Source organism: Heteronotia binoei, chromosome 13, assembly GCF_032191835.1.
Source record: "Heteronotia binoei isolate CCM8104 ecotype False Entrance Well chromosome 13, APGP_CSIRO_Hbin_v1, whole genome shotgun sequence".
NCBI lineage: Eukaryota > Metazoa > Chordata > Lepidosauria > Squamata > Gekkonidae > Heteronotia > Heteronotia binoei.
Window position 1 is genome coordinate 9298304 of NC_083235.1, and position 12171 is coordinate 9310474.

General features: G+C 52.0%; 1 protein-coding gene across 1 annotated transcript in view; it reads left to right on the forward strand.

Moving 5' to 3' along the window:
• The first annotated feature begins 8481 nt into the window (after positions 1–8481).
• The window catches only part of HCFC1 (host cell factor C1), a 57994-nt gene continuing 54304 nt past the window's right edge, over positions 8482–12171 (forward strand). Inside the window, 1 exon segment of the mRNA XM_060253202.1 lies at positions 8482–8716. Coding sequence (XP_060109185.1) covers positions 8482–8716 — 235 coding nt within the window.

Consider the following 12171-nt stretch of genomic DNA (forward strand, 5'->3'; position numbering starts at 1 on the left):
TCCACTTGACTGCTGATTGCTACCTGGGAGCCGCTGCGCAGCTGCACGGTTGAGGATGGCTCGGCAACATTCTCTCTCTCTCTCACACACACACACACCACAAACAATGACATGAAAGCCACAAGCGCTTTACCAGCTGCAGCTAGTGCCGAAGCACAGGTGGACTCTGACGGCAGGACCGGTTTACAGATCGCAAAAAGGTTTTGAGCAGTAGCCTTACCGGTGGCTTTTGCTGGCTGGCCCTAGGGTTGCCAACGTTCAGGGGGCACCTGGAGATCTCCTGCCGTGACAACTGACCTCTGCGGAGGTAGATCGAGATGGGGAGCCATGGTAGGGTTGCCAATCCCCAGACGGTTACATGCCCTTGGAAAGTTTTCGAGTCCTTGCTTAGACTTCTGTTGATTCTAAATAGGGTTGCCAAGTCCAATTCAAGAAATACCTGGGGACTTTGGGGGTGGAGCCAGAAGACATTGGGGGTGGAGCCAGGAGGAAGGGTGTGACAAGCGTCATTGAACTCCAAAGGGAGTTCTGGCCATCACATTGAAAGGGACCACATGCCTTTTAAAATGCCTTCCTTCCATAGGAAATAATGGATAAGGCCACATTCTTCTTTTGGGGCTCACAGAATCCGACCCCCTGGTCCAATCTTTTTGAAACTTGGGGGGTATTTTTAGGGAGAGGCACTGGATGCTATATGGAAAATTTGGTGCCTCTCCCTCAAAGAACAGCTCCCCCCGAGCCCGAGATACCCGTGGATCAATTCTCCATTATTTCCTATGGGAATAAGTCCATAGGGAATAATAGAGTTCCCAGCAGACATTTCCCTCCCCCGCCCCCGCTTTCGGATGACCCTGAAGCAGGGGGGGCGTCCAAACCAGGGGATCCCCTGCTCCCACCTGGGGATTGGCAACCCTAAAATGTTGTCAAAATTCAGGACTTTGGACACCCCTCTTAGAAAAAGAGATTGCAAACGGCATGGCAAGGTACAAGCCGGGCTCCAGGCTCTGCCGGAGGTGGATATTGAGGCGTCGTCATGAAATGGACTACGCTAAAAGCTCGAGCACTTTTATTATACCAGCACTTTTCTGCCCTAAGCACTTTTTTGATGAAATAATTTTCGGCGAAGTATTATGTATGTGCTCAGATGTATTATGTCATGAACGCAATTGTTTCACCCAGCTAACTTGTTAACTGAAATGCGGTATGTGCAAACCCTTCCTTTGTCACGGTTTTTTCAATCCCCTGGCGGGCGCAGGGGGTCCCCCAGGTTTGAAGGCCCTCCCCTCTGCCCGCTTCAGGGTCATCCGAAAGTGGAAAGGGTGGAGAAAAATGTCTGTTGGGAACGCCATTATTCCCTATGGAGACCGATTCCCAGAGGGGACAATGGAGAATCAGCCTGGGGGTATCCGGGGCTCTGGGAGAGGGGCTGTTTTTTGAGGTAGAGGCACCAAATTTTCAGCACAGCATCGTCCGCCTCGCAGGGTCGTTGTGAAGCTAAAACAGGGAACGAAAGCAATGCATGGTGCCGTGGGCTTCTTCCAGAAAGGGCAGGATAAATGCTAGACAAGAACATCATTTCCCTCAGAGTGAGAGGTGCCGACTTCCTAATAGGCCTCACGGAGGAGAGAACAATGGAACGGAAACACCGATGTAAGCAACAGACCACAGGATTGCACAATAAAGTTTTTTTACAGGATTATCTCCAGTGTTTAATAACCATGGTCAAGGTTTAAAAAGTGTTTCAACATTCTCTAAGGGCGGAATGAGTTTGTTACCGCAGGCTGCGACCTTGAAAAAGCTCCGGTGAAATGATAAATCAAGCCAGCCGATATCATTGGGAAACGACTGAGTTGTCCGGGGGAGACGGAACCTGACCGGGCGGCTGACAGAACCTGTACTAGAAGCAGGGGTCATTTTTGTAGAAAAAAGAGATGCCAGAGCTTGTTAACAGAACTCATTTGTGCATGCCACCCACCCCTGACATCACCAGAAGGTGTACTAAGTTATATCAGCTCAGCATCTACCTTAAAATGTTTCTTGAATTAGAATTGTCATCATAAAACCTGACTTTCATCCGGGCTTTTTTTTTAAACAGGAACGCAGTTCCAGTTGGCTTGGTGTCAGGAGGTGTGGCCTAGCATGCAAATGAGTTCCTGCTGTGTGAAACAATGGTGACATCAAGGGGTGTGGCCTAATAGGCAAATGAGTTCCTGCTGGGCTTTAGCTACAAAAGAAGAGCCTTGATTCCCATCATACTTTTTACATTACTTTCTCTTATGCGGCCACAGCAGCATGTGTCTGCTTGATACGGTTTGGTTCTTTCCCCATTTTTTTGTGGGGGAAAATATTAGAAAGTTTGTCAAATTGTAGAGTTCAGCAAAACTCTCACGGGGTTCAAACAATGGAGCCCAGAAGCAAGTATTGGGCTTAAAGGTGCTTTCTTTGTATTTCTCCCATGGGATCCAGGGAACTGGGCAAAGGAAGCTCTGGGAGAGCCAGTTTGGTGTAGTGGTGAAGTGTACAGACTCTTATCTGGCAGAACCGGGTTTGATTCCCCACTCCTCCACTTGCAGCTGCTAGCATAGCCTTGGGTCAGCCATAGCTCTGGCAGAGGTTGTCCTTGAAAGGGCAGCTGTTGTGAGAGCCCTTTCCAGCCCCACCCACCTCATAGGGTGTCTGTTGTGGGGGAGGAAGTTAAAGGAGATTGTGAGCCGCTCTGAGACTCTTCGGAGTGGAGGGTGGGATATAAATCCAATATTATCTTTTTCTCTTTCCTGCCTTCCCCAGAGGACCGGGGGGGGGGGGAGTCTCAGCCAATAGAAAGATAAGAGGCTTGGCTCAGTACTTTGTGATTGAGATAGCCTGGAAAAAACAGCTCTCCCTCCTCCTTTCCTCCCTCAACCAATGGAGAAAATAGAGGTTTTGCTCTGTAGCTCTGCTGTGCGATTGAGGAAGCCTGGCAAAGCAAGCTGTGATGCAGAAGGAAGCAAGAGAGAGGGAGAAGGAAGCAGATGACAGCCAGTTGCTTGGGGGCCTGAAAGGAGCCCTCCAAGGGCCTGATTTGGCCCCTGGGCCACATGTTTGACACCCCTGATTCAGAGCTTCCGGAGCTCCGCTCCTGTGAGCCCCTGCCCAAAATGAGGCCTGACTACGACGCAGGTGCTGGGATCTTTGGGTACAATTGTGCGAGGTCCTTTTAGTGGCCACCAGTAAAGAAATGAGATTGATAACGAAAATGAGACTGATAGTGAAACAGAACAGAGGACTATTTAAAGAAAGGATATCGTTTCATAGCAAATTGGAAAGAACTGTTCTGCGTTTTGGAATGGATTGTTTCGAATGGACTCTTTTGGTAATATACAGAGAATCTGAGCGAGGCTGAGAGGCTTTTTGACCTTGGTCGTTGTTATTAAACACAGGAGATAATTTTATAAGAGACTTTGTTGTGCAATCTTGTGGTTTGCTGCTGACATCTGAACCTCCAGGTGGGGTCTGGGGATCTCCCAGAAGTACGACCCATCTCCAGACCAGGGGTGGCCAAATTAGCTGAGGAACCACATGTGGCTCTTTCACACACATGGTGTGGCTCTTGAAGCCCCTATTGCCCCGTCAGCCAGCTTGGAGAAAGCATTTAAAGTCTCTTTTAAAGCTCTTTTCCAAGGCAAGCTAGTTGGTGGCTTGGAGAATGCATTTAAAGTTATTTTCTTCCCACCTCTCTTTTCCTCCCCCACCAGTTGGCTTTCCTTCCTTCTTTCCAGCTCCAGACATCTGATATACATGTTTTGCGGCTCTCAAACATCAGATGTTTATTCTGTGCGGCTCTCACCTTAAGCAAGTTTGGCCACCCCTGCTCCAGTCCAGACCATAGAGATCAGTTCCCCTGACTGAAATGGCAGTTTCAGAGAGCTAGCTGCCTTTATGGTGTACTATTGGTTCTCAAGGAAGCCCTTGGCCAAATTGTTCCCCTTTGCAAGCATGGGCCCTAAACCTCTAGGAATTTCCCAGAACTCAGCTGGCAACCCTCTCCTAAGGTTATTTAGGGCTGCCAACTCCAGGTTGGGAAATTCCTGGAGATTTTTTTTTTTTTGGGGGGGGGGTTAGAGCTTGGGGAGAGGGGATAGAACTAGGGTTGCCAAGTCCAATTCAAGAAATATCTGGGGACTTTGGGGGTGGAGCCAGGAGACATTGGGGGCAGAGCCAGGAGCAAGGCTGTGACAAGTATGATTGAACTCCAAAGGGAGGTCTGGCCATCACATTTAAAGGGACCGCACACCTTTTAAATCCCTTCCCTCCATTGGAAATAATGAAGGATGGGGCACCTTCTTTGGGAGCTCATAGATTTGGATCCCCTGGTCCAATCTTTTTGAAATGCAGTCCGTGTTTATGAGGGGAGGTACCAAGTGCTATACTCTAAATTTGATGCTCTACCTCAAAAAACAGCCACCCCACCCCCAGATACCCTATGGTATCCATTATACCCTATGGGGAATTGGTCTCCATAGGGATGAATAGCGCACCCAGCAGCCATTTCCTCCCCCCCCCCATGCTTTCTGATGACCCTGAAGTGGACGGAGGGCCTCCAAACTGGGTGCTCTCCCTGCTCCACCTGAAAACTGCTTTAAAAAAAAATAAGAATAATGACAACACTGAAAGATCTCTTCTGCTCCCAGGAATTTACAATCCAGATTGCTGGAGTTACTTCAGGAGGGAAAGAGCCCCATTCATGTTAACACTCGGCTGGCTTAACCTACTGAAAACCTAGTAGTCATAAATTCAGAAGCGTTAGCCATATTCATCCGTTGCTGCAAAAATAGCAAAGAGTCCACCAGCCCCTTTTAAGACTTAAACCATTTTTATTGCAGCACAAACTTTCCAGAACAGCGCTCTTCGTCGGACGCAAGAGAGCTGTGTTTCTCAAAAGCTTACGCTACAATAAAAGTTTAGTCTTAAAGGATTTTAACTTATAACTAGCAAAGATTCCAGTAGCACCGCTAAGACTAACGATTTTTATTGTAGATAGATCCAGGTGGGCAGCCGTTTTGGTCTGAAGCAGCAGAACAATGCAGCATTAAGTAGCACCTTTAAGACCAATAAAGTTTTATTCAGACTGCAAGTTCTGAATAAAACTTTGTTGGCCTTAACGGTGCTACTTGACTCTATTTTTTTTATTGTAGCATAAGGTTTCGAGAAACACAGCTCTCTTCATCAGCTGCAAGAGAGCTGTGTTTCTCAAAAGCTTACGCTACAATAAAAGTTCTTACTCTTAAAGGGTTCTAACTTATAACTAGCGAAGAGTCCAGTAGCACCGTTAAGACTAAATTTTACTGCAGCATAAGCTTTCAAGAAACACAGCTCTCTTCATTACATGTTTCTCAAAAGCTTACACTACAATTTAAGTTGATAGTCTTAAAGGGTTCTAACATAACTAGCGAAGAGTCCAGTAGCACCGTTAAGGCTAACTTTTTTTAACTGTAGCATAAGCTTTTGAAAAACACAGCTCTTTCTCAGATGCAAGAGAGCTGTGTTTCTCAAAAGCTTACGCTGCAATAAAAGTCAGTCTTAAAGGTGCTACTGGAGGCCTCCTTGCTAGTTATAAGTGAGAAGCTTTTATTCCTAACCGCTCCCCGCTCTGCAAAATCCGATTGCGAAGCAGCCGCCTCGCCCATGATGGCGACGGCTTCGCTCCACTCACATCCGCGGCTTCCTCTGCGGTAGGGCTGGCGAGGCGAGTGTGTCTACGCCTGCGCACTAGCGGAAGGCGTTTGGCGCGGACTGAAGAGCGAAATACGTCTTGCTCCAAAAAAAGAGCCGGCGGGGAGCAGAGATATCAATCCGCAAGCCTTTGGCCGTACTCGAGTCTCCCTCGCTCGTCCGAAAGGAAACCGTCCGTTTTAATTCTTTTTAAAGTCTCCTCCAGCGCTGTAGCCTAGCAACCAAACATTTCTGGGCGCCATCTTGAGTAGGGAGCTCTAGCCGGCAGGCGGGCGCCATCTTGAGAGACGCTTGCATTGTCCCTCCTCCCCCGCCCGCTGCTTTTCGGTCGCCATCTTGGAAAAGCAGTTCCCTGATCGCACCATAAGGGCCGTAAGCGCCCCGCCATCTTTTGTTCCCGCCTTCAACATCCGGGTAGTTTCGTACGTTGAGCGCCATCTTAGCCGCCTCCTGCTCCGGATGATTAGCGCCATCTTGGATCCATTTTAAGCGCCAAACGCCGGAGCTGGAGGCTATCGCCATTTTGGTTGCTCCTCAGCGTACAGAGAAACGGTTTTAAAAAGCGAGTGGCCCGCCATTTTAAACATCCGGGCACTGAACAGCCTACGCCATATTCGAGCTTTTCTTGAGGCGCGAGACACATCCGGGACCTATAGCGTCTTGGCAACTGAAGCGGAAGCCATCTTGAGGCAGTATTTTTCCCACATCCGGGTATTCCGAAAGCAGCCATCTTGGATGTGGAGGGCCGCAGGAGGCGCATACGGGGAACATTGAAACCGCCATATTGAATAACACCAACTTGAATCCGGGCATTTGAAAAAAAGACGCCATTTTGGCTTTGTGGAGGGGGAGGAAAATAGGCACATCCGGGGAACTTTGGGGGCGCCATCTTTGTTTTGTATGTTTGTGCCCGTGAGGGGAAGGTGGGTGGGACCAAGATGGCGGCTCCCAGGAAAGCATGAAACCCCAACTGTTGCTCTTTGGACAGCGCCGCGGAGCCCCTCAAGGCCCGAAAGAGAGCCAGTTGGCAAAGCGGGAAAACAAACCAGTTTATGTATTAAATTTATTCTGAATGACGATTGCGCGGGGCTGGGCGCTCCCTCAGAAAAAGGACATCGGCCTTCCATAGAGGCGTCCCTCGCCGACGCCTAGCGCAGCCCGGCGTGAGGGAAGAGGCACTTTATCAAAGATGGCGGCGCCCATGGGCCGCCTCACAAGGAGCGCCGCTGCCGGGGGAAGGGGAAGTGTGTGGCGCCTCCCCTCTCACATATTCGCGGCTGCTGAAGCGGGGAAGGCGGCTATTGGAAAAGGCCGATTTAAAAGGGGAGGCTGGGCCGGAAGGAGGGGCGGGGCTTGTGCCGCTTCCAAGATGGCGGTGCCCACAAACACATTTCCCCCCTCTGGGAGCTACACGAAACAGCGGCTTCGCTTTGTGATATCTCAGACCAGAATAAAGACAGTCCCTTTTCGCGCTCTATTCCCGCCTCTTGCGAGGAGAAAGAGGGAGGAGCCCCGCCGCCCCTCAAAATGGCGGTCCCCAACCCGCCCCCAAGATGGCGGCGCCCTGGTGGGAGGGGTTCCGTACAGAGCCCTCTGGCCCCGCCCCGCCGCCGCCGAGGAAGAGAGAGAGACTCCCTCACAGGCGCAAGATGGCGGCTCCCAGGGCGGCGTGAAGGCGCCTGGAGCCTCGCACCTTGCCCGTCGGTGCCGTACAGCCGGCGCGGATCCAGCCGTCCCGCTCGGCGCGGAAGCCCCAGGGACGGGGAAGCCCGGCGGGGAGAGCTCCGGGCGAGGCGAGCCTTTGCGGGCGGCTGAGGGGAAGGGGAGGAGGGGGGGAGGCGGCTTCACCCTCCCTGCGGCCGCCATTTTCCGTCCGGGCAACACAAGATGGCGGCTCCCAGGGCCGGGCTCTGAGCGGGGGGCGGCGGAAGGGCCCGGCGGCGCGGGGGGGGAGGAGGAGGAGGAACTCGCCCCGGCTGGGGGGGGGAGGGGGTCGCTCCCTCGGAGGGGGGTCGTTTCCCCCCCACGCTCAGCCCTCGCGCGGGGGCGCCTCTGCAGCTGCTCCCCCGGCCCGCCTTCCCGCCCCCTCGGCTGGGCCTGCCTGAGGGGAACGGCCTGTGACCCCCCCCCGAAAGCGGGATCTCCCCCTCCCACCCTTGCAGAAAGGGGGGAAGGAAACAACACTTTTGTGGGGGGCTAGTGGTGTCTGCCCCTCCCCTCAGCTCGGCCCTGCCTGAGGGGAACGGCCTGGGACCAGGCGGCCCCCCAAAAAGAGCCCCTTCCCTATCGCCCGCCTTCGCCTTTGGCCCCCTGCTTCCAAAAAAAGGGATCTCCCCCTCCCACCTTTGCAAAAAGGGGGAAAAAAACACCCAAATTTAGTTGTGTGGGGGGTGGGGGCGTTAGTGGTGTCTTCCCCCTCCCCCTCAGGTTGGCCCTTGCCTGAGGGAAACGGCCTGTGACCAGACGACCCCCCTCAAAAAACCCCTTCCCCACAACTCCCCATCACCTGCCTTCCCCTTTTGCCCCCTGCTTCCCAAAAAAGGGATCTCCCCCTCCCACTTTTGCAAAAAGGGAAAAAACCAATTTTTGGGGGGTGGGTGGGTTTAGTGGTGTCTTTTCCCTCCCCCTCAGGGGGGCTCCTGCCAGTGTTGCTTGGGGTTGGGCAACCCCCGCACCCCGATTGGGCACCCCTTTAGGGCTACTGCCTCCTCGGCCCAGCAAGGTGCCCAAAGGAAAGGAAGACTTTCTGCCACGCTTTCCTCCCTCCCCATGGCGGCTGCCGCCTCCCCCATGGCCCCCAGCGGGGGCTCGCCTCCAACAGGTGGTGGTGGAAGCACGGGGACCCCCGGACTTTTGCAGCCCCGCTGGAAACGAGTCCTGGGCTGGTCGGGCCCTGTGCCCCGGCCCCGCCACGGCCACCGGGCCGTGGCCATCAAGGAGCTGATCGTGGTCTTCGGAGGGGGCAACGAGGGCATCGTGGACGAGCTGCACGTCTACAACACAGGTAAGGGGGCTGGCACGGGGCTTGCAGGCAGAAGGGGCAACCTGGCTGCCCGCAAAGGTATCTGCAACCCTGCATGGAGTTGCCCCTCTCCTGCGGGGAAAGCTTGGCTGGAAGGACCACTCTCGGAAAGGTTTTTTGAAATTCCCCCACCAGACTGGGAAAGCAGCAACATGGGATCGTGGTGTCGGCAGGGCGAGCGTGCTGCTGTGTGTACGCGCCGTGCGCCGGCGTGTGCGGCTCCTTTCTCTCCGGATCCGTATGGCGAGCCCTGCCATGGGTTTAACTCCATCGGCCCCAGAGGAAGCTTGCCAGCCAGCTAGTATGGGGAAAACCGCTACGCACAAACCCTCCCGAGAGTGTAAAAGTTCTGGTCTGCCTTGAGTTTCCCTCCAGTCCTTCTGGGCGTGATGACTTGTCTTGTGCCAGGGAACAGCCTCCCGTTAGATGGAAGGGAAGGCGGGTGATTTCACGGCAGATCTGTGCCCAGCGGGGCTAATTTGTGCACACCGCTCTTGGGGGAGGAAGGAGGGAGTTGGGGAGGGAGGGAGCCCACCTTGGGGAAAGGAGCCTGCAAGAAGTTGACGTTGGGCTTCTCTTTTCCTGAGGAAAAAAAAGCACATTTTAATAGGATTAACTCCCGGCAGCTTACACGAGCCCCGTCGTCAGCCAGGAGCGGGCCAGCAAAACGTTTGCTACCATGATTGAAAAAGACAAAATTCCGGAGATCTGCCCGGTTGTACAGCTTAAGAATGCCAAGCAGGGTACCCTGAGGACACTGCTGCTCTCACACTTGCCAGTGAACTGTCTAGCTCTTGCGCTCTGCCCGGTGTTTCCCCCTCTCTCCTCTTGACGCCTGCCGCCCTGTTTCCCTCCTGCGCTCCTGTGGCAGGTGGGGGGGTGCAGACGGAGGAGCTTTTTCTTCCCTCCCCAAGGGCTTGGCGGGCAAAATTCAACTTTCAAACGCTGCAGCTTTTAACTCCTCGACGCCCGGCTTCGGCTCAGCCGCTCGGAACCACCACCGTGCCGTGCTTACGAAAGCACTGTGGGTGGGGAGCGCACACTGGAACATTCCACCCCGTATGCGATCGGGAGGGACCCAGCCGCCAAGATAGAAGCTATTTGCCGCTGGTCTGGCTGATTCTGTTTTGAAACCAACCAAAGCGGTTCAGAATCACCGGCTGAAATGTTGGTGCCGACAGAAAGTACCAGTTTTTTTGGGGGGGGGGGGAGCTTTCTGTAGGCAAATACCACCCAAGATTGTCTGTGCTTGCTCCGTTTTGAGGGGGGGGAATTGGGTGGAGTCTGTGTCAGCTCTTCCTGGCTGTGGGCATGGGCACAGCGTGAATGTGGATTCTGTTTCCTTGGCAAAACGAAGAGAGGGAGCAGGTGGGCTAAGTTAACAGGAACTGTTGGCGTTTTTTCTGGTGCCTCTGAAATGTGTTCCCTGAAGACCGCACAACCTGTGGGAGTACACAAGCAGGCCTCGATTTTTATAGAGGAAGGTTGTTTTAAAAAACACAGGATTAAGTTTCCTGGTTTTCTCATTTCCACAGGCTTTTTGCCAAGGTTAACATAGCAGGGTTTAGGTTTGGGGTTGTTGGATCATACGAATTGTTTTCTGTGGCCCCGGAAGGTAGGACCAAAGCCAATGGGTTGAAATTAAATCAAAAGAGTTTCCCGCTCAACATTAGGAAGAACTTCCTGACTGTTAGAGCGGTTCCTCAGTGGAACAGGCTTCCTTGGGAGGTTGAGGGCTCTCCTTCCTTGGAGGTTTTCAAACAGGCTAGATGGCCATCTGACAGCAATGAAGATCCTGTGAATTTAGGGGGAGGTGTTTGTGAGTTTCCTGCATTGTACAGGGGGTTGGACTAGATGACCCTGGAGATCCCTTCCAACTCTGTGATTCTATGAAAGGAGTCTTTGCTTACTCTGCCTGCTGCTTCAGTGGTGAAAGCAGCATTGCTAGTTGGCAGCGCGCTTCTCGAGTCTCCACAGATAACTGTAAATGTAGAGGCTGGCTCAGGATGCGGAATTCCAGGTAACAAATAGTTGGGGCAGCCCTATTTAGAAATTGAAAGACCATCAAACCTTCACTTCTGCACAACGCGTTTCCTCCTCTCCTCACATGTTCTGTTCTCACTGTTTAGATTATGCGGGTTTCCAAGTCTGGAAAACAAAAGTCTGGCTCAGTTTTGTAAAAAAAAAAAGTCCATGAGAGTCAAGCAGATTTTCACACTATACCAGTGCGGTGTTCTATGTATGCCAGGGGTGGCCAAACTTGCATAACATAAGAGCCACGTGGAATAAAGGTCAGATGTTTGAGAGCCGCAAGACATGAATGTCAGATATTTGAGAGCCACAAGACAGGAAGGAAGGAGGGGTGGAGGGAAAGCAAGGAGGGAGAGATCGAAAGAAAGCAACTTTAACTTTAAATGCATTCTCCAAATCCCCTGCAGGCTTGACTTGGAGAAGTGATTTAAAGTGAGAAATGAATTCTACAAGCTGGCTGACAGGGTAGGTGGGGCTTTGAGAGCCACAGGATTGAGGTGAAAGAGCCACAGTTCCGCCACTCCTGTTCTATGCACTGAAACAATAAGTCTTGCTTAAAATGTAGGATTGGCTCCTGTGTGAAATCCCCTTTGTTGGGGTAGGTGAAGCAGTGGAGAGCGTGTTGCATTGAAAGAGCCATTTGCCTAAGCGATAGGAAAAAAGCAAGAGTTCCGTAGCGCTTCTTTAGATTCATCGACTCTCAGATGTTTATCTCCCTTCCACCAACTTTGCAAGTCTTTTAAGGTGCTTCCGGACCCTTGCTCTTTTCTCCTGCTGCAAACAAACACAGGCTGCCCATCTGGAGCTGTCTTACTCAAACGAAGCAAGGCATAGGATCCAGCCTGTAGCATTTTGCATCTAGTTTTTGGGAGGTTAAAACTGAAAGGGATGCAAAGGAAAGAAAGACCTTACGTCCCTTTGCATTCACAGAAGAATTCCAAATGCAGCAAGAGACTTGGGGAAACGAAGGAAAGGTTTTTGTTAGCCGAAGGACCTGGAATCGCTTTAATTTGTCTGCAAGAGGTCGTGGTTTGGGGAATCTTTGTTTTTCTTGCACTGACAGTAACCGGCAGTAACTGTCCCCTCTAAACCTGGGATTGGCATTCTGCCTCTCTTTCCCTCCTCCTGGCCTCTTGTGCTGCTAGATCAGGGGTGACCAAACATGTGGCTCTTTGGCATATATTGTGTGGCTCTTGAAACCCCCACTCCTATCCCATTGGCCATCTTGGAGAAGGCATTTCTCTCTTGAAATCACTTATTCAAGTCACATTTAAAGTTAAAGTCGCTTTCTTTCTACCTCTCTCCCCATCTATTTGACTTCCTTCCTTCCTTCTCCCAAGCACCTGACGTTCATGCCTTGCGGCTCTGAAATGTCTGGCATTTATTCTGTGTGGCTCTTACATTAT